The 20,584-nt window shown below is 45.8% G+C and overlaps 2 protein-coding genes across 5 annotated transcripts; one reads left to right on the top strand and one right to left on the bottom strand.

The window, feature by feature from the left end:
* Nucleotides 1–340: 340 nt before the first annotated feature.
* Nucleotides 341–2,414, top strand: LOC129138871 (uncharacterized protein CXorf49-like). 4 transcript variants are annotated; one of them, XM_054677066.2, is made up of 4 exons: nucleotides 341–1,147; nucleotides 1,524–1,569; nucleotides 2,103–2,170; nucleotides 2,277–2,414. In XM_054677066.2, the coding sequence occupies exons 1-4, from the start codon at nucleotides 443–445 to the stop codon at nucleotides 2,391–2,393; spliced, it is 936 nt and encodes a 311-aa protein (XP_054533041.1). In that variant the 5' UTR covers nucleotides 341–442; the 3' UTR covers nucleotides 2,394–2,414. The 4 variants fall into 4 exon arrangements, 3 of the variants coding, with proteins under 3 accessions (XP_054533041.1, XP_063660815.1, XP_054533042.1); XR_010154832.1 differs by having other exon boundaries at nucleotides 370–1,239; XM_063804745.1 differs by having other exon boundaries at nucleotides 372–1,239; nucleotides 2,129–2,170.
* Nucleotides 2,415–18,034: 15,620 nt separating this feature from the next.
* On the bottom strand, nucleotides 18,035–18,517 carry LOC129138685 (cytochrome c oxidase subunit NDUFA4-like). The gene is given in 2 exon segments (XM_054676483.1): nucleotides 18,035–18,241; nucleotides 18,244–18,517. Coding segments are annotated over 2 exon segments (252 nt in total). The 5' UTR covers nucleotides 18,289–18,517.
* Nucleotides 18,518–20,584: the final 2,067 nt, after the last annotated feature.

The following is a 20,584-nucleotide window of genomic DNA, read 5'->3' as shown; positions in this document are numbered from 1 at the left end:
CCAACCAGCACGCCCTTTGTGGGGCGAGGTGCCTGAGCTTTAACCAATCGAGACACAGGCTCTTGGTTTGCCTCCATGCCCGTCATTTGACTGGGTGGCTGCGCTCTGGTCGGGTCTTGGGGCCAGGGGGCACCGTAGCTCTCGATCACCTCTTTCTTCCTGTCCTTCTGCCTCTGGCCGGGCACCTACTTTCCAAGGAGAGCCACGTCTCTGAGCCCCAGTGTCCCATCTGTAAGGTGGGGATTAAGGGGAGACCTTCCCCCAGCTCATCAGCTTGGGAGAGTAAATGTCGTGATGCACGCAAAGCACCCGGTGCACAGAGGAGGTCTCATTGGAAAGTAGGTTCCCAGCCAGAGGCAGCAGGAGAGCAAGAAGGAGGTGGATCGAGAGCTCCAGTGCCCCCTGGCCCCAAGACCAGACCAGAGCACAGCCACCCAGTCAAATGACGGGTGTCGGGGCAAACCAAGGGCCTGTGTTCCGATTGGTTAAAGCCCAGAGGCCTCTGCCAACAAAGGGCGCGCTGGTTGGTAGAGGGGGACCAATGAGAAGTCGCGGCACTGGCGTCAAGTGCACGCGCAGAAGCCACGCGCTGTCGGGGACATCTGGTACTTCCACCCGGGGTGAGGGCAGCGGTGTCCCGAAGGCCTCACTGTTCCTGTCGCGTGGCCCGCTCCGCCGGGCTTGGCAGGACTCGGCTCTCCCGTTCTGCCGTTACCAGGACGACCGTCTCCCCGCAGCCCAGGCTGCCCAGACTGGCGCCATGAGCTCCTCCGACAAGGTAGCCGTTTGTGGGGCCAGTTTCGGCCTGGAGGGTGGCAAGCAGGCTGGCTCCTGCATGGCCAGCCCCGGAGCCCCACGGGGCCAGGGCCACGGCCTCGATTTGGGGGCGCCAGGCAGCCGCGAGGGCGAGAGCAGGTTCACAGATCCGGAGGGCTTCAGCTTCGAGTCTGAGAGCGAATTGATAGAGCCGGGAAAGGTGGTGCTCTGGGGCCGGGAAGGCCGGCCTGGCACCCCAGTCGACGACCAAGGGGACGATGTGGACTACTCGTCCTCCCTGGCTGACGAACCAGCCACCATCGTGCCACCGGCCCAGCGTCCAGAAGGTGCCCCTGCCGAAGGGTCGGCTGACAACTGGGCGGACCTGGAGGTCGGTCCCAGTGGGAGAGGCGTGCTGGGCCCCAGCCCTGGAGAATGGCAGCAGGCCTCCGCCGGCCCCTGGGAGCCCAGGGTTGTCCTCGGGTAATGCTTTGTGTGGCTCCTAGAAATAGAAGTCCACGTTAGATGGTGGGATCCGTGTCCAGGTTAAACTGATTTCTGTGTCCCCCCGCCCCGCCCCGTCACCACCTTCTGCATCCCACGGAGAGAGGGTGCCTCTTTTACATTGAGGGTTTCATGCCAACCCACCTCACCACTGGGCTGCAGGCTATGGGGGCTACTAAGGGCTGGGGGAGACAGGGAAGACGAGGAGAGAGGAGGCCAGAATTGACTAACCATTTATCTTCCTCCGGTGTCTGCTGGTCTAGTGCATCCGGCTGCAGAGGGAAATTGAGGACCTTACACAGCAGCTAGGTATGATGGAGCCCTGGCTGGGGCAGGGATGGACAGCGGTGTCTTTCTGCGGGTGCGGGGGGCGGGGGTGGGCTGTAGGTACAGGCGGCGTCACTGGAACTGACTTTCCTTTGGGGAAGAGAACCAAGGAAAGCCTGGCCCTGGAGCCTTCTGTGCCTTTCCAGCTAGGGGTGCGCACAGACAGCAATGTGTCGTCTGAACTCCGTGTACACTTAGTCCACGAGTCCCAGAACTCTCCTTCTCTTAGGAGGGTTAGAGATACCGCATGTGTTTTCCCTTTAACTGCTGCCTGGTATGGCTTGTATGGTGTTTGCTTGCTGGCTGGCTTATCTGTCTTTGAAACACGTTCTGAATGAACGGTTCTGGCATGGCCCAGCACCTGAGAACCACTTTCCCGCTTGGAAGGCATTTCCACATTTAATTCAGGTGACGGGTGGATGAGTCAGTCCCAGGGCTGGTGGGGTTTCTGGTTGCAGGGCTAGGTGGTTCCCCACGGGGGCAGGGGGTGAGTTTCTGTTTCCCTGGGTCTGGAGTGCCCGGTTCTGCCTCTCTGTTTCAGCGGCCATGCAGTTCTTCAATGACAAGTTCCAGGACCTTTGAAGTGAGTGTTGCACACACCGTGCCCCTTCCCACAATCCCGGTAGCTTAGGAGGGCTGTGGGCTGGCCCTGGCTGGGAGCCAGTCCCTGAGCCTGCTCTGTTTCACAGGTTGGAGCCAGCGTCCGGAGCTGCAGCCAAGCGAGTTTCCTCCTTATCCTCCTTAGCCAGGGCTTTTTCTCTTCCGCTGCATTTGCCCCCTTCCCAACGCAGTTCAAAGCAGTGTGAAATAAAGTCGTTCTCATATTCTGTGGTCTGTGGTCTGCCCTCTCTGCGATTGTTGGGAGTGTTGGGGTGTGCCGGGTGTTGCTCCGTTCCCTGGCGCTGGAAGAACAGTTCCCCTGGCGCTCTGTGGTGGGCCCTCTCCCTGCGGGGCGCCTGGGCCGGCCTCTGAGCAGCAGCCCTGCACTCGGGCTCACCATAGTGCCCTGGGTCTAGGTGCTGTGGGAGGCCTGCCCGGCCACAGCAGCATTTCCTGCTTTTCCTGTACACGCCCTGCTCATGCTCCCTCCTCTTCTCCTCCCACTTTGGGGTCTCACAGGTCCCCTTCTTCAGTGCTATTCTCTCTCCCCTTCAGCAGGAACTGATGGCCTCCTTTGAGCACCCTGGTCCTTTGAGCAACCTTTCCTCCTGCAGTTCACTGTCCCTGTTTGTCCTGTCACTGTCCTTTCCATCATGAGCATCCTTGCTCTCCCCCGTGGCTTGACCCCGGTGGCCGTTCCTGCATGGTTATTTCCGTGCTGTTGAGGAACACGACGGAGCTCAGTCCTCTTTCTGGAGCCATTATTTCCCTCCGGTGCCACCATGCACACGGTCAGGTCATCTGGGCCAGTAACCTGCGTGACATCCTCAGTTCGTCTTAGCCCTCACCTTTGAACCTCAGTTATCAAATCCCGTTAGGTCTCCCTCTTTAGTTTCAGTAGCCTTGTGGAGGCAGAAGCCACATCCCGGTGGCTGGCTAAGTCAAAGGGAAGGTAGATGGAGTGCAGAAGAAAAGGGCAAGATAGTCTGTTGGTTGGAGGTGGGGGCACCGAGTCTGTTCTGGCGCCTGTTGGCCAACCTGGTGGAAACTGTTCGCAGGCACCTACACAGAAAGTGGCTTCCATATCCTTGGTGTTCTATAGGTGGCCAGCAGCCCCTTCTGCAGCCAGTGGACTCCATACCCTTGATTTGAAAATGGCCAGCTGCTTTCCAGGGCAAGTGTGGATGCTAGGCCTGGCTGGTCTTCGATGGTCCCTGTGAAATACCATTTCACCACCCCCAAGGCCGCAGGTTTTTGTGGACGTAATATTTTCGCGTCCCTGGTCAGTCTTCCAGACCGCCTCTCCAGGTCACACGAGATTTCCTCGAGCTCTCTCTTCTGCCTTCACCATCCCTGACAGTTGAGATCGCCTCGTTCCTTCAGCCGGCATCCTGGGCTGGGCAGGCCCCAGATTCGGGCATAGATTCTGGTTCCAGTGAGGAGGTGTGTGTAGGTTCTGCCAGCTCCCATTGCCAAGAGACTGGGTGTTGCGAACAGACAAAAACAATAGAAATGCAGATACCGTTCAAGGTTAGCGTGTGTGTGTGTGTGTGTGTGTGCGCGCACGTGTGAGTGTGCCCCTGCTAGCACCTGCTTGGGAATCAAATTAATTGTGGGTGCTGTCCCTTGAGCGAGAATGGACTGATTCATGGAGTGGAAGCAGTGGTGAAGGATCCATGGAGGATCAAATTCGCTAAAGCAGGGCTGGGATCTACCCTTTCACAAGAGGTGTTGTTCAAGTCTAACACCTAGAAGGCTGTGGAGTGGGACGAAGGGGACATCCCCAAACACAGGGACGGGTGTCGGGGCTCTCAGAATGCTGGAGGTGCCACAGTAGGCTCCTGATCCTCCACAGGATGGATGGGATGTCTCAGCACTCCCGTGTGTGGGTGCAGTGATAATCCCTCAGAGTCGCTGGTTGGTGCCTCATCTAGGAAATGGGGAGCTCCCGTGGGAGGGCACCACGATGCCCGCTAACCAACACATGGGCAGGATACGCACAGAGAGGGTGGAAAGTGGGAAAGAGAGACTGCCCTGGGACAGCTGGTTGGGCTCGGTATCTGCCTTCCCCCATACTCCCTCTGTGTCTCACTGCTGGGCTCATGGTGTGAGCTCAGCGAGGGGGACCACCACGCACGTGGTGGGTCAATCACAGACCTCAGACCTGGAAACCAACGCTGGTGGGGACCTACCCCATCCGAATCTAACCCCTCACCGGAGAGGATGGGCTTGACTCCTTGGGCCAAGGCTTTGACCCTGACACAGGTGGTTGTTTCTTGGGGGGATAACACAGTGGGCTGGTGTCTGGGGGAAGACATGTGTCAGGGACTCTCCAGCTTGGGTTTTTGCCACCGGAGACATCTAGGCAGGTTCTGGTGGGGGCAGAACTCCAGCCCCAGTCACTGCCCCGGGGGGCATGGGCCATGGTCCACAGGGTGTGAAAGGGGAGAAGCCCGTGGACGGAGTCCTGGAAGGCGTGAACCCATCCCTCAGTTGCTGGCTTTTGCCAGCCCCGCCTCCCTCGGTTCCATATTCAGACCACCTTCTGCACAATAATGGGGCCGTAACATGTACACCCTAGGCCCATGGTACACCGCATGGTCGGGCGGAGCCTTCTGGTTCTAGGGGATGTAAGTGCAGAATCCGAGGCTCCTCGGATTAGAGGAATCCATCTGGGTCCCATTGGACAGGAGGAGGTTGAGCCCTTCCCCTCATTCAGTGGCCCCCTTTTGCTTTTCCCTCAAGCCTCCTCTCCCACCAAGAGGAGTGTGGGGTCTGGCCTGGAGAGCCTTAGACCCCCTCCTGCCTTGTCCTGCCACTCAGCTCAGATGAGCTCCAGAGGTCTGGTGAGCTGCGTGCCTGCCACAGTGGCGGAGCCCTGTGCAGAATCCCACCTACACCTGGTGCCAGGACTGCCACAGGTACATTTCCATATGAGACCTCTTACTTTGTTGGCAGAAAAGAGCATCTCCTCTTCAGACTCCAGCTAGGGCCGAAGGTGTGTGAGTCTCCTAGCACGCCCGCCAGCCAGAGTCCCCAAGGGTGGCCTTCCAGGCTGTGGCGGAGGCCCAGGGCACCGCACACGGGGATGTGAGATGGCAATCATAGGATCATAGTGGTCATGGTGAGTACCAGCCATGAACTTCAGCCCGCCTGGAACACACTCCTGGGTGAACTCGGACAACCTCATGCACATCTGTCCTCAACCTCCACCCCAAGAACTCCTCCTTTTCCCCACACATTTTCTCATCATGCGTTTCCTCGAAGGATGAGGCCAACACTTGTGTTTGCCAGGTATGGCCGCGTAGGCTGTGGCCGCCAGGGTGGCCGTGCAAACTCTATCTGTGGGATTCCAGGGTGCTCCGTTCTCGTGATCCAGTGTGAACGGCACCCATGTGGTTGTGCAGTGTTGAAGTCCAGGTCACTACCATGCAGAGCGAGGAACAGAAGGTTGGCAGGGTTTTGGAACCCTCCTGTTTGCCCCATCCTGATCACTACTTCCCACTTTGCACACCACAGAGGAAATGACTCTACTGACTTTTCCAGCAATCAGTCACTGTCTCTTAAAGGATTAATAATTGCCATTTAATAACCATCATCAAGATATAAAAGTTAGAGGCGGTTAAATGTAAAATTACATTTTTGAAACATAATACACCCCCCCACGCACGCACACACCCATACACTCTCTGTCTCACATACACGCACACACACACACACGGAGAGAACTCAGAAGCCGGCCATTTGACAAACAGTTATAAGGTGATCAAGCCAGGTAGCTATTACCCAGGTCATGAAACTGTACATTGCACCTTTAGGGAATCGCAGTCCGAGTGTCTTTCTCTGAAGGAAGCCAAATGCACATGCTACGTACCGTGTGATTCCATTTATATGACATTCTGGAAAAGGCAAAACTCTAGGAACACAAAACAGATTGATGGTTGCCAGGGTCTGAGGGTTAAGACCAGGAGTTCACTACAAGAGGGCGTAAGGGAACCTGGGGGGTGGGGAGCGGGGGATGGCGATGCTCTATATGTATATATATTGTGCTGGTGTTTTTACAGCCATATGCATTTATGAGATCTCACAGACCTCTGTGTAAGTTATAGCCCAATAGTCCTGACTTTTTAGAAAAAAAAATTGTCAGCAATACATCTCAAATGGAAATTGACATTTAGTCAATACCTTTTGTGACTATGAAGAGCATGCTTCTCTCTCCAAATCTGTTAATGTGGAGAATTATACCATTGTATTTTCTGAAGAGAAATTAAGTTTGTATTTCTGGGATGAAGCCAATATTAGTCATGCCATATTAGGTATTTTCCTTTTTATATCCTGTAGGCTTCCGTGTGCTAAGATTCTGGTTCCAGTTTTTACTTCTATGTCATGAGCCTGTGATTGATCTGCAATATTTCTCTAAGTGTCCCTGCAGGATTTGGTATCGAGGTTATGCCAAGCTCATACAGTGAGTGGAGGATTGTTCCTCCTTTTCAATTTTCTGCACGAGTTTGTGTCAAACGGAAGACAGGTATTCCTAGGATGTTTTTCAGAATGTGGTGGGGAATCCTAGAGTTTATTAGTGGAAAGCCTTTGACTACTCATATCTTTCTGTAATGATTCTGGAACGGTTCAGGTTGGCTGTTCCTTCTTGTGTTAGTTTTGGTGGATTTTGTTTCCTAGCGACTGGTTACCTTTTTCTTTGTTTTCAAACTGACTGTAATAAAGTGGTCCATAATATCCCCCTTCATCTCAGATTGCATTTGTTAAAATTAGGAAGCCGCAGAAGAGTTGCACAGAAAGCCAAAGGAGCACCCATACGTATATTCTTCTACTGGATCCTCCAGTTGTTACCATTTTCTCACATTTGCTTCATCCCTCCCTCCATGCCGCGCCCCCATCTTTTTCTGAGCGTGTGCGTGTATTTTTTTGTTGTTGTTGTTTTGTGGAATCATTTGAGATCCATTGGAATCATTTAGATCCATCATCCGTAAATACTGCAGCATGTATCGCCTACAGGGAAGCATGGGCTCCCACAAAACCTTAATGCCACCATGACACTCAGGAAATGTAACATTGAGACCACACAATTTTCTACTGTATGATCACATGAAACATTTTCCGATTGTCCCCATGGTCACATAGTATCCCTCATGGCTGCTTTCTAACAAAATTTTCTTTCCAACCAAACATCATGCTTTGCATTTAGTAGTCAAGCCTCTTTTGAGACAGGGTCTCCCTCTGTCGCCCAGGCTGGCTTGCAGGGTCGTGAACCTGGCTAAGTGCAGCCTTGACCTCCCAGGCTCAAGCCATCCTCCTGCCTCAGCCTCCTGAGTAACTTGGACTATAGGCGAGTGCCACCATGCCTGGCTAATTTTTAACATATTTTTTGTAGAGACAGGGTTTCACCGTCTTGCCCAGGCTCGTCTGGAACTCCTGAGCTCAAGCCATCCGCCCGCCTAGGTCTCCCAAACTGTTGGGATTACAGGCGTGAGCCATGGTTCCCGGCCCATCAAGTCTCTTCAGTGTCCTTTAAAGTGTGCTTTAAAGCAATGTTTAAAGTGTGCTTTAAATCACTGCAGCTGTTGTCAGGAAGCCCTTGAACTTGGCTTTGTCGAATGGCTTCCTTGTGATTAGATTCAGGTAGGTTTAACATTTTTGGCAAGACTACTGCATAGCAGACGTGCCGTCCTTCTCGGTGCATGACATCAGCAGATTCTCCATGTAGGCTTCTCTCATGACTGGCGATGTTCATCTTGACCGACCACGTGGCCAGGGCGTTGTTCCAGATTACTCCATTGTGAAGGTGCCATCTTCTCTTTGTATTTAATTAGCTATGTGCTGTTACTGCATGGGCACTCTGTGTGAATATCCAGTTCCCCCACAACATCCTCTTTCTATCTTTTGGATGTCTGCATATGATATGGCTTGGAACCGTGTCCCCACCAAGTCTCGTGTCCAACTGTGACTTCTAATGTTGGAGGTGGGGCCTGGTCGGAGGTGACTGGATCATGGGGCTGGATTTCTCAGGAATGGTTTAGCAGCATCCACTTGGTACTGTCCTCATGGTTGCGAATGAGTTGTCATGAGTCTGGTCGATTAAAAGTGTGTGACACCTCTCCTTTCTCTTTCTTGCTCCTGCTCCTGCTCCTATCATGTAACAGGTACCTGCTTCTGTTTCATCTTCCGCCGTGATTGCAAGCTTCCTGAGTCCTCCCAGAAGCAGAAGCCGCTACGCTTCCCTTCCCGTACAGCCTGCAGAACCATGAGCTCTTCTCTTTATAAATGACTCGGTCTTGGATATTTCTATATAGCAACACGAGAACGGATGTAACATCGTTTGTGCTTATTTCTCCCTTTTCTTTCCTGATAGCGGTGCCCTTCTCCCTTGTTTTCTTGACCAGTCTCACAAGAGTTTTACCAATTTCATTCCTCTTCCAAACACCCAGCTTCTGGTTTTGTGATCCTTATGCTTGTTTTCGCTTTCACTGATTTCTCCTTTTACCTTGATGACTTCCTTCTACTTTCCTTGGTCTTACGTTGGGCTTCTTTTTTGAACGTTTTCTCGTTAATTGTCTGCGATCCTCTTTTAAATATGTGCTTTTAGCAGCCTACACGTCCCTCTCAGGACTCCTTTACTGGTGCCGACAAGGGTTTATGAGTAGTATTTTTGTGATCATCCAGTCCCAAATATGGGAAACCATGAAAATCGCAACTTTCATGGGACGGAATGAATACATTGTGGTATGTTAATACAATGGAATACTATTTCAGCAACGGAAAAGTACGAAGTACAAAGTACTCCTCCATGGAATAATAGGCGCGAATCTTACAAAGATAACATCGAGGGAAAGAAGCAAGGGACAACACGGACATGCTTAATGATTCCATTCCTATAACTTCAAATGACAGGCAACACTAACCTACCTTGTTGAAGAATGCATACTTAGGATATAAAACCATAGAGAAGAGCAAGGAAAGGACAATCAGAAAAGTCAGGATGTTGGTTTCCCCTTGCAGTAGGAGTGGGGCTGAGCTCAGGCAGGGACACCCCAGGAGGCTCTGGGGGATGCTGGCGGTGTTCTTCTCTGGGACCTAGGGGAGCGTTCCCGTACAGGTGCACTGGACAATCATTTATTAAACTATGCACATAAACTGTGATGTTTTCTATCTGTACGTTGCCTGCCACCATAAGCAGACAAAACAATAGTGCTAAGGGAAGTAACACTGCATTAAACAGGTAAGTATTTTATAACCAGAAGGATAACCAAAATTTTATTTTCTCTATTTATAGCAGATCTCCTTGCGAGTACTAATATCAGTTTATTGATAGTGATAGCTTGATTTCAAATTCTCATAGATTTCACCAAACATCGTAGGAACGATGCTTACATAATTGTGATATTAATTTCGATGTTTTGGTAAATATTTTATATTTGGGTGGCAAGTTTTCATTCAGAATTTGTGATTATGTGTTGGAACACCATGCACTTGGTACATTTTTCTCACGGGAGATTTGTCACCTCCCCATCCACTTATTCTCAGGGGCAGACGACTTAGGACCTGAGAAAAAGAAATTAAGGCAACAACATTAAGGGGCAGCAACGCAAATTTTTACCTTCATAGTTTATATCAGTTAATTGTGGTATACTCACATGATGGAATACCTTTTTTTTTTGCAATGGAAATGTACGGGGTATTCTTAGGGATACTGTCCATTTTTAAGAAAAGTCCATTACCAAGATATAACAAATTACATAAAGTTAACTATCATATGATATTTATAAAGCATACTACACATATATACAAGTTTAGAAAACCAATCGACTGTGAATGAACTACTGTGAAGTGAGGAAAACACGTATTGAGTACTGAGGTCAAGAAAGAGTACATTGCAGTTCTAGAGGTCTTATATGTATTTCATTGTGCTAAAGACACCAAATATGAAACTCTACATAATGTCTGATTCCATTTGTAGAACGTTCTTAAAACTGGAAAACTACACATACAGAAAACTAATCAGTCATTTCCAGGTCTGTGGATTGTGAGAAGTGTTTAACTACAAATGCGTGTTATTTGTTATTAGCAATTTCGACCCTCTTTATGTTGAAATGTAACATACATAGAGAGAAGTTCACAATATGTGTGTGTTGTTTAGTAGTGATTATCAAGGGCATCTCTACAGAAACACCCCCATGTCACAGAGGAGAACACCGCCAGCATTCCCCAAAGCTCCTGGGGTGTCTCTGCCTGATCTCAGCCTCATTCCTCCTTCAAGAGGAAACCAACACATTTACTTTTGTGATCATTCTTTCCTCAGTTTTCTCTATGATTTTTGGTCCCACGTCCTATACTACATTCTTTTATCTTTTTTTTTTTTTTTCCTTTTTCTGGAGAACGGGGTCTCGCTATATTGCCCAGGCAGGTCTCGAACTCCTGGGCTCAAGCTATCCTCCCGCCTCTTGCCTCCCTGAGAGCTGGGATTACAGGCGTGAGCCACCGCGCCCGGCCTACATTCTTTTAATACTACAGTATGCCTGCAGACGACATGTTCCTAAATCTAGAAAACCCCACAGTCTCAGCCCCAAAGCTCCTTAAGCTGATAAACAACTTCAGCAAAGTCTCAGGATACCAAATCAATGGGAAAAATCACTAACATTCCTATATGCCAACAACAGTCAAGCAGAGAGCCAAATCAGGAACACAGTCCCATTCATAATTGCCACACACACACACACACACACACACACACACACAAGATACCTGGGAATACACCACACCAGGGAGGTGAAAGATCTCTGCAAGAAGAACTACAAAACACTGCTCAAGAAAATCAGACATGTCACAAGCAAATGGAAAAACATTCATGCTCATGGATAGGAAGATCAATATAATTAAACTGGCCATACTGCCCAAAGCAATTTGCAGATTCAATGTGATTCCTAGTAAGTTATCATTGACATTCTTCACAGAACTAGAAAAACTATTTTAAAATTCATATGGAACTGAAAAAGAGCCTGAGTGGCCAAGGCAATCCTAAGCGAAAAAGAACAAAGCTGGAGGCATCACGCTACCCGACTTCAAAATATACCACGGGCCCACAATAACCAAAACAGCATGGTACTGGTACAAAAGCAGACACGGAGTCCAATGGAATAGAATAGAGAGCCCAGAAATAAGGCCGCACACCTACAACTCTCTGATATTTGACAGACCTGACAAAAGCAAGCAATGGGGAAGGTATTCTCTGTTCAGCAAAGGGTGCTGAGATAACTGGCTAGCCATACATGGAAGACTGCAACTGGATCCCTTTCTTACACCAGGTACTGGTCTGTTCTCTTGCTGCTAATAAAGACATACCCGAGACTGGGTAATTTATAAAGTAAAGAAGTTTAATGGACTCACAGTTCCACATGCCTTGGGAGGCCTCACAATCGTGGCAGAAGGCGAAGGAAGAGCAGAGGTGTGTGTTCCATGGCGGCAGAAAAGAGAGCATGTGCAGGGGAACTGCCCTTTATAAAACCATGAGATCTCATGAGACTTATTCGCTATCACGAGGACAGCACGGAAAAAATCCGTCCCCATGATTCAATTACCTCCCACCGGATCCCTCCCACAACACGTGGGGATTATGGGAGCTACAGCTCAAGAGGAGATTTGCGTGGGGACACAGCCAAAGTATATCATACCATATACAACAATTAACTCAACATGGATTAAAGACTTAAATTAAAACCCCAAAATATAAAAACCACGGAAGACAACTTAGGCAATCATATTCTGGACACAGGAACGAGCAACGATTTCATGACGAAGACACCAAGAGCAATTACAACAAAAGCAAAAATTGACAAATGGGGTCTAATTAAGCTAAAGAGCAAGCTTCTACACACTAAAGGAAACTGTCAACAGAGTGAACAGAAAACCTACAGAATGGGAGAAAATTTTTGCAAACTGTGGATCTGACAAAGATCTAATATCCAGCATCTATAAGGAACTTAAACAAGTTCCACAAGAAAAATACCAAACAACCCCATTAAAAAGTGGGCAAAGGACATGAACAGACACTTTTCAAAAGAAGACATACATGCGGCCAACAATCCCATGAAAGAAAGCTCAACGTCACTGACCATTAGAGAAATGCAAATCAAAACCACAATGAGATACCATCTCACGCCAGTCAGAATGGCTATTACTACAAAGTAAAAAAATAACGGATACTGGCGAGGTTGCAGAGAAAAAGGAACACTTATACACTGTTGGTGAGAGTGTAAATTAGTTCAACCATTGTGGAAGACAGTGTGGTGATTCCTCGAAGACCTAAAGACAGAAGTACCATTCAGCCCAGCAATCTCATTACTGGGCATATACCCAAAGGAATATAAATCATTCTATTATCAAGACACGTGCACGTGTATGTTCATTGCAGCACTATTCACAATAGCAAAGACATGGAATCAACCTAAATGCCCATCAATGGTAGACTGGATAAAGAAAATGTGGTACATATACACTATGGAATATTATGCAGCCATAAAAAGAATGAGATTAGGTCCTTTGCAGGAACGTGGTTGGATGGGGAGGCCATTATCCTTAGCAAACTAATGCAGGAACAGAAAACCAAATACCGCATCTTCCCACTTATAAGTGGGAGCTAAATGACGAGAACACAGGGACACAAAGAGGGGAACAACACACACCAGAGCCTATCGGACAGTGGAGGGTGGGAGGAGGGAGAGGACCGGGAAAGTAACAAATGGTACTAGGCTTAATCACTGGGTGACGAAATAATTTCTACAAGAAACCCCCACGACACAAGTTTACCTTTGTAACAAACCTGTACGTGTACCCTCGAACTTAAAAAAAAAGTTAAATTCAAGAAATAATAATAATATGATTTGGTGTTGACTGTTATGTACTTTTATATTAGTGGAATCAGAAAATATGTTCATATTTCTTGCTTCTTGTGTTTAATGTCAGGAGTTTGGTTTCGGATGTTTAAATCTGAGATGTGTGTTAGGTATCCAAGTGGAGATGTTGAGTAGACGAAGGTCTGGCTCTGGGTTGAAAAAGTATCTGTGAGAGTCATCATAGTATCGATATTTTTTTCCAGGGCCCACTCCAGAGATAGAAATTACACCACTTTTCTATTGAGTTATGTTAAAATACACGGAACATAAAATTTACCATCTTAAGCATTTTTCAGTGTTCAGTTCAGTAGTGTTAAATATATTCGCAGTTCTGTGCTGCCAATCTCCAGGATGTCTTCAACTGTGAAACTGAAATGTATACCCGCTAAACAACTCCTCGTTTTCCCCTGCCCCCCAGCCTCTGGAAACCACCACTCTACCTTCTGTTTCTGAGTTTGAATATTTTAGATACCTTAGACAGGTGGAACCATGTAGTATTTGTCCTTTTGTGACTGACTCATTTTATAGCATAATGTCCTAAAGTTTTATCCACATTGTAGCATTTATCAGAATTCCATCTTTTTATGGGCGAAATCATAATTCATTTTAATGGCCAAATAATAACGCACCATACTTTGTTTCTGTATTCATCCTTCAGTGGACACTTGGGTTGCTTCCATCTCTTGGCTCTCATGAATAATGCTGCTATGAGCAGGGATGTACAAATATCTCTGAGACTCTGATTTCTATTTTTTCGATATAGACACAGAATGGAATTACTGGATCATATGGTAATTCTCTTTTTAGTTTTCTGAGTAACCGCCATACTGTTTTCCACAGCAGCTGTGCCATTTTACATTCCCACCAACAGTGCACAAAGGTTCCAGTTTCTGCACATCTTCACCAGTATCACATCAGTTTTATTGAACAAATGGAATTTATTTCATTCCTTTGTATTTTATTTTTGTTTATTTGTAATGACACAATTGTATATATTTATAGTGCACAACATGATGCTTTGAAATACGTATACATTGTACAATGGCTAAATTAGGCTAACTACAATATGTATGAACTCACATACCTTTCATCTTTTGTGGTGAGAACACTTAAAACCTACCCTCTTAACAATTTTCAGGTATACATTATTATTAACTATAGTCACCTTGTTTACAATAGATCTCTTGAACTTAGACTTCTTGTCCAAATGAAGTTTTGTATCCTTTGACCAATATCTCCCCAATCCTTCCCAGCCCCAGACCCTGGTAACCACCATTCTATTGTCTGTTTCTAAAAAGTTTGATTTTTTAAGATTCCACATCGCAGTGAGTTCATACAGTATTTGTCTTCCTGTGCCTGGCTTATTTCACTCGACATAATATATTCCAGATTCACTCATGTTGCCACAAATGACAGGATTTCCTTTTATTTTTTTAAAAAAGGCTCAATACTATTCTATTGTGTGTGCACATACACATGTGCTTTATCCATTCATCCATTTGATGGGCTCTTAGGTTCATTTCACGTCTTGGCTGTTGTGAACAGTGCTGCAATGTATATGTGAGTGCAGATATTTTTGACATACTGATTTCATTTCCTTTGGCCATATATCCAGTAGTGAGATTACCAAATTAAATGATAGTACTATTTATATTTCTTTAATTTTAATTTTTAATGGATACATAATATTTGCACATATATATGGTGTACATGTGATATATTGTCACGTGCATAGAACGTATAATGATCAATTCAGGATATTTGGGGTAACCATCACCTGGAATACTTTTCATTCCTATGTATTGGGAACATTTCAAGTCCTCTCTTCTGGCTATTTTGAAATATACAATACATTGCCGTTAACTGTAGTCATCCTACTCTGCTGCTGAACATTAGAAGTTACTCTGTCTTTGTTTTTTTGGGGACTGGGTCTCACTCTATTGTCCCAGGCTGGAGTGCAGCGGTGCAGTCACAACTCACTGCAGCCTCAACCTCCTGGGCTTAAGCGATCCTTCCACCTCAGCCTCCCGAGTAGCTGGGACGACAGGTGCGCCCCACCACGCCTGGCTAATTTTTTTTTTTTTTTTTTTTTTTTTTTTTGTAGAGACTGGGTTTCACTATACTGTCCAGGCTGGTCTGGAACTCCTGAGCTCATGCGATCTGCCCACCTCGACTTCTCAAAGTGCTGGGATTACAGGCATCAGCCACCATACCTGGCCTAGAACTTATTCCTTCTTTTCAACTATACGTTTGTACCTATTAACCAACTTCTCTTCTTCCCAACCCCTCGTCCTCCAATCCACACATCCTTCCCAGCCTCTCATATCTATCACTCTATTCTCTACCTCTATGAGATCAACTATTTTAGCTCCCACATATGAGTGAGAACACACGGTATTTGTCTTTCTGTGCCTGGCTTATTTCACCTAACTTAATGACCACCGGGTCCATCCATGTTGCTGCAAATGAAAGGATTTCATTCTTTCTGTGGCTGAATCGTATTTCCTGTGTATATATGCCACATTTTCTTTATCCATTCATCCACTGATGGTTGATTCCATATCTTGGCTATTGTGATGAGTGCTGCAATAAGTATGAGAGTGTAGGTATCCCTTTGGTATACCAATTTCCTCTCTTTTGGATAAATACCCGGTAGTGGGATTGCTGGATAGTTGTATTTTTAGTGTTTTGAGAAGTCTCCATACTGTTTTTCTACAGTGGTTGTACTAATTTACATTCCCACCAACAGTGCATAAGGGTTCCCTTTTCTTCACATCCTCGCCAACACTTGTTCTCTTTTATCTTTCTGATAATAGCCATTTTAACAGGTGTGAAGTGATAGCTCATTGTGACATTTCCCCGATGATAAGTGATGTCGAGCATTTTCATACAACTGTTGACCATTTGTATGTCTTCTTTGGAGAAATGTCTATTCAGATCCTTTGCACGTTTTAAAATCAGGTGATTTGTTTTCCTGTTATTGAGTTGAGTTCCTTATGTATTTTGGATATTAACTCCTTATCAGATGTATAGTTTGTGAATATTTACTCCCATTCTGTAGGTTGCCTCTTCACTCTGTTGATCGTTTCCTTTGTTGTGCAGAAGCCTTTCAGTTTGACGTAATCCCATTTCTCTATTCTTTCTTTGGTTGCTCATGCTTTTGGGGTCATAGCAGAAAGATTATTGCCCAGGTCAATGCCATGGATGTTTCTCGCTATGTTTTCTTCTGGCAGTTTTACAGTTTCAGATCTTACGATTAAATCCAGAGTCCATTTTGACTTGATTTTTGTATATGATGTGAGACAAGGGTCCCATTTTATTCCTCTGCATGTGGATACTCCGTTTTCCCAAGACCATTTATTGAAGAGACAGTCCTTTCTACATTGTGTGTTCTTAGCATCTTTGTTGAAAGTCACTTGACCATAAGTGCATGGATTTTTTCTAGTCTATTATATTTGTCCATGTGTCTGTTTGTATGCCAGTACCATGCTGTTTTGATTACTCTAGCTTTTATTATATTTTGAGATCAGGTTGTGATTCCTCCAGCTTTGTTCTTTTTGCTCAAGATTGCCTTGGGTAACTGGAGTCTTTTGTGGTTCCCTGCGAATTTTAGGATTGCTTTTTCTATTATGTAAAAATAGCATCGGAATTTTGATAGGGATTGCAGTGAGTCTGTTGATTGCTTTGAGTAGTATGGACATTATAACAATATTGATTCTTCCAATCCATAATCATTGGATAGCTTTCCATTTATTTGTGGCTTCCTCAACTTCTTTCATCAGTGTTTTATAGTTTCCAGCGTACAGATCTTTCAACTCCTTGGTTGAATTTATTCCTAAGTAGTTTACATTATTTTTGAGAGCTACTGTGAATGGGATTGTTTTCTTGATTTCCTTTTCAGATAGCTTGCAATTAGTGTATGGAAATGCTACTGATTTGTGTATGTTGGCTTTGTATTTTGCAACTTTCCTTAAAATTCATTTGAATTTTAAGGTTTTTCGTAAAATATTTTAAGATTTTAGATATATAAAATCATGTCATTGTCGTCTGCAGACAGAGATAATTTAAATTCTTATTTTTTTTCTTTTGCTTTTTGGGACAGGTTCTCTCTTTGTCACCCAGGCTGGAGTGCAGTGATGGGATCTCGGCTCACCGAAGCCTCGCCTTCCTGGGTTCAAGCGATTCTCATGCCTCAGCCCCCCAGGTAGCTGGGACTACAGTCGCATGCCACCACGCCCAGCTAACTTTTGTATTTTTGGTAGAGACAGGGTTTCGCCATGTTGCCCAGGCTGGTCTCGAACTCCTGGCCTCATGTGATTCACCATCCTCAGCCTCCCAAATGTTAGGATAACAGGTGTGAGCCACCGTGCCCAGAAACTTTTTATTTTCTGATTTGTGTGCTTTAAATTTTTCTCTCTTGCCTAAATTTTTTGGCTAAAATTTCCAGTACTATGTTGCATTGAAGTGGTGAAAGGGGGCATGTTTGTCTTGTTTCTGATACAGGTAGTATTAAAACCAGGGTCTTCCATCAGCTATGACAAGAGTGTAGTTAAAGGAAAGAATCAGACCAAGGACTGAGCCCGGGGGCTCTCTATTTGTTAGGATAAGAATTTGGGGAGAAGAGAACTTCCGCATAGCTGAACACATGGAAGTTCCTGGAGGGAGGTGCACCTGGAGAGGGCATGGAAGCTCCATGCCCCTTCCCACATACTGTGTCCTATGCATCTCTTTCATCTGGCTGTTCGTCCGTATCCTTTTTCCTTTGTCATGTTCTTCATAATAAATGGGTAAACATATTTACTAATCAGTGTTAAAACCCAACACGATACGCTAACATGATTTTAGTGCACTTAGAGGAGAAATATTTCCTAGTTAAGGGAGAAATTGTGCAAAGGGCCTCTGGAAGACCTTCATTCTAAATTGCTTTGTAGGGAAACATTTCATTTAGAAGTCTGGACATTCTTTTTCAGTTTGCTGTAATCTACATTCACCGAGTAGAACTTGTATTGATCATTGGGACCCAGTTTATTCCAGGGTTCTGGGGGATTCTTTCTGTCCCAGCTAACACCTGGGTTAAACAGTACCAGATGCAAGACATGCAGCCCTGCTCTGGTGCCTCCTGCTCACATATATACAAAGAGAGAGATATCACACTCGACTGCTTCCTGGCCTGACCAAAGAGCTGGGGGAGCATCTGCGTAGCCTGGAAGGAGGGAAGAACAAATATTTCAGGCCCGGGTCTAAGTAATCCAATGCAGCATTTGATGTTTGGAGGAGACTTAGGCTATATAGAATTGAGTTAACAATACTCCTGGTTTCATAACATGCTACTCATGATTGATGTCAGGCCCTATTTGTTTATTTATTTTATAATATAGTGTTCTCCCATTTACCTATTACCCAATCCAAAAACTAGACTATTACCAGTAACTTACATCCACCTCTGAGCTCCCCCTCACTGCATCCTCCTGACCCTCTTCACTCCCACTAGAAGCAACCCTAACCTGAATTGTGTACTTGGTATTTCTTTGATTTTTATTGCAAATAAGTACACACACACACACACACACACATATATATATATATATATATATATATATATATATATATATATATACTTATGATTTTGGCTCACTGCAGCCTCAACCTCCCCAGCTCGTATATATATATATAAATATATACTTATGATTTTGGCTCACTGCAGCCTCAACCTCCCCAGCTCAGGTGATTCTCCCACCTCAGCCTCCCAAGTACCTGGGAGCACAAACGCGCGCCGTGATGCCTGGCTAATTATTTGTAGAGATGGGGTTTAGCCTTGTTGCGCAGGCTGGTCTCCTATTCCTGGACTCAACCACTCCACCCACGTCTGCCTCCCAAAGTGCTGAGATTACAGGCGTGAGCCGCTGCACCTGGCAATTATACTGTTCAGTTTTGCTTGATTTTGAATTTTATGAAAAGGTTGTCATACTGCATGTAGTCTTGTGGTAACTGCTTTTTTCATACTTATACTAACATTGATCCATTGTTGAGCATAAAACTGCAGTTCACCCATTTGCCTTGCTACATAGTATATCATGGTATGCATACACCACAGTTTATCTACACATTCTCTTATTTGTGATCATTTGCATAGTTCCCAGGTTTTTTGCTACTGTGGTCAGTGCTGCTGTGAAATTCTTGTCCAGTGGACATTGACAGGAATTGCTGAGTTGTCAATGATCTACTTTATATATTGATGCCACATTGTTTTCCAAACTGGTTGTGTTCGCTTATATTCCCAACATGTTGCAAGCTGTATGAGATCCCACTGCTCTGCATCCTCTCTAACCTTTGATGTTGCTAGGTTTCTAAATCTTTGCCAATCAAATGGGTACAAGATTTATCTTGAGGTCATGTTTAGCATTTCCCTGACTACTGATGAGCTGAGCATATCTTCATGTGTTTATTGGCCACATAGGTTCCTTCTTCTATGGAATTCCTGTTGATGATTTTTGCCTATTTTCTTACTGGGTTGTTTGTCTTTCTTACTGATTTCTAGGAGTTCTCAAAATATATTCTTGATAACCAATCTTTTGTCAATTGTATGCAGGATAAAGATCTTCTTCCAGCTTGTACCATGTAGTTCCACTTTTATATGACATCTTTTAAAAGTTGAGGTGTAACAGGCTGGGCACAGTGGCTCACGCCTGTAATCCCAGCACTGTGGGAGGCCGAGGCAGGTGGATCACTTGAGGCCAGGAGTTCGAGACCAGCCTGACCAACATGGTGAAACCCCATCTCCACAAAAATAAAAAATTAGCCAGGCTTGGGGTTGGGCACCTGTAATCTCAGCTACTTGGGAGGCTGAGGCAGGAGAATCGCTTGAACCCAGGAGACGGAGGGTGCAATGAGCTAAGATGGAGCCATTGCACTCCAGCCTGGGTTACAAGAGCAAAACGTCATCTCAAAAAAAAATAAAATAAATAATAAAATAAAATAAATTGAGGGTTAACATGCATACGGCAAATCACAGAAACTTAAGTGTACAATCTTAACACAGATCTACACCCATGTAACCGCCATCCAGATCAAAATAGAGAACATTTTCAACATCCTCGCATCCCTAAAAAGAGAATTTTGAGAGAAGATGAGGAACCAGTAAAGAAGATTGAGGAGTGACGACTGAGATTGGAATAAACCCAATGTCTTCTCCTCCTGGCAATGGCAGACTGGACAATTCAGATAAACCCTCTGTGTTGGCCATCTGTTAGTTGGCCATCTGGTTTAACTCAATCTACAGCCTCCCCCCCTCTCTCTGATGATTGGGCAGATATCACATAGTTCAATGGCCCAACCCTCTAGTCATATGGTTGATCTTCCTAGTATGGCCAGCCTCCATTCAGAGTCATCTCATTACATAAACTATCTAGGGGCCTCCCATGATTCACCTCATTAGCATAAACCATGTAGTGTGGTCCGTGGGGCTCACCAGGAATGACAAAGGCATGCCC

The sequence above is a fragment of the Pan troglodytes genome, chromosome X (assembly GCF_028858775.2).
Source record: "Pan troglodytes isolate AG18354 chromosome X, NHGRI_mPanTro3-v2.0_pri, whole genome shotgun sequence".
NCBI classification, from domain to species: domain Eukaryota; kingdom Metazoa; phylum Chordata; class Mammalia; order Primates; family Hominidae; genus Pan; species Pan troglodytes.
The sequence above is the reverse complement of the archived record's forward strand: the minus strand, read 5'-3'. Positions and strand labels throughout refer to the sequence as shown.

Bases quoted from the DNA above. Each gene is read 5' to 3' on its own strand.
- LOC129138871 (XM_054677066.2), top strand. From the start codon at position 443: ATGACGGGTGTCGGGGCAAACCAAGGGCCTGTGTTCCGATTGGTTAAA. The intron at 1,148-1,523 runs GTCGGTCCCAGT...CTGCTGGTCTAG, and splicing joins ACAACTGGGCGGACCTGGAG to TGCATCCGGCTGCAGAGGGA. The intron at 2,171-2,276 runs GTGAGTGTTGCA...TCTGTTTCACAG, and splicing joins CAAGTTCCAGGACCTTTGAA to GTTGGAGCCAGCGTCCGGAG.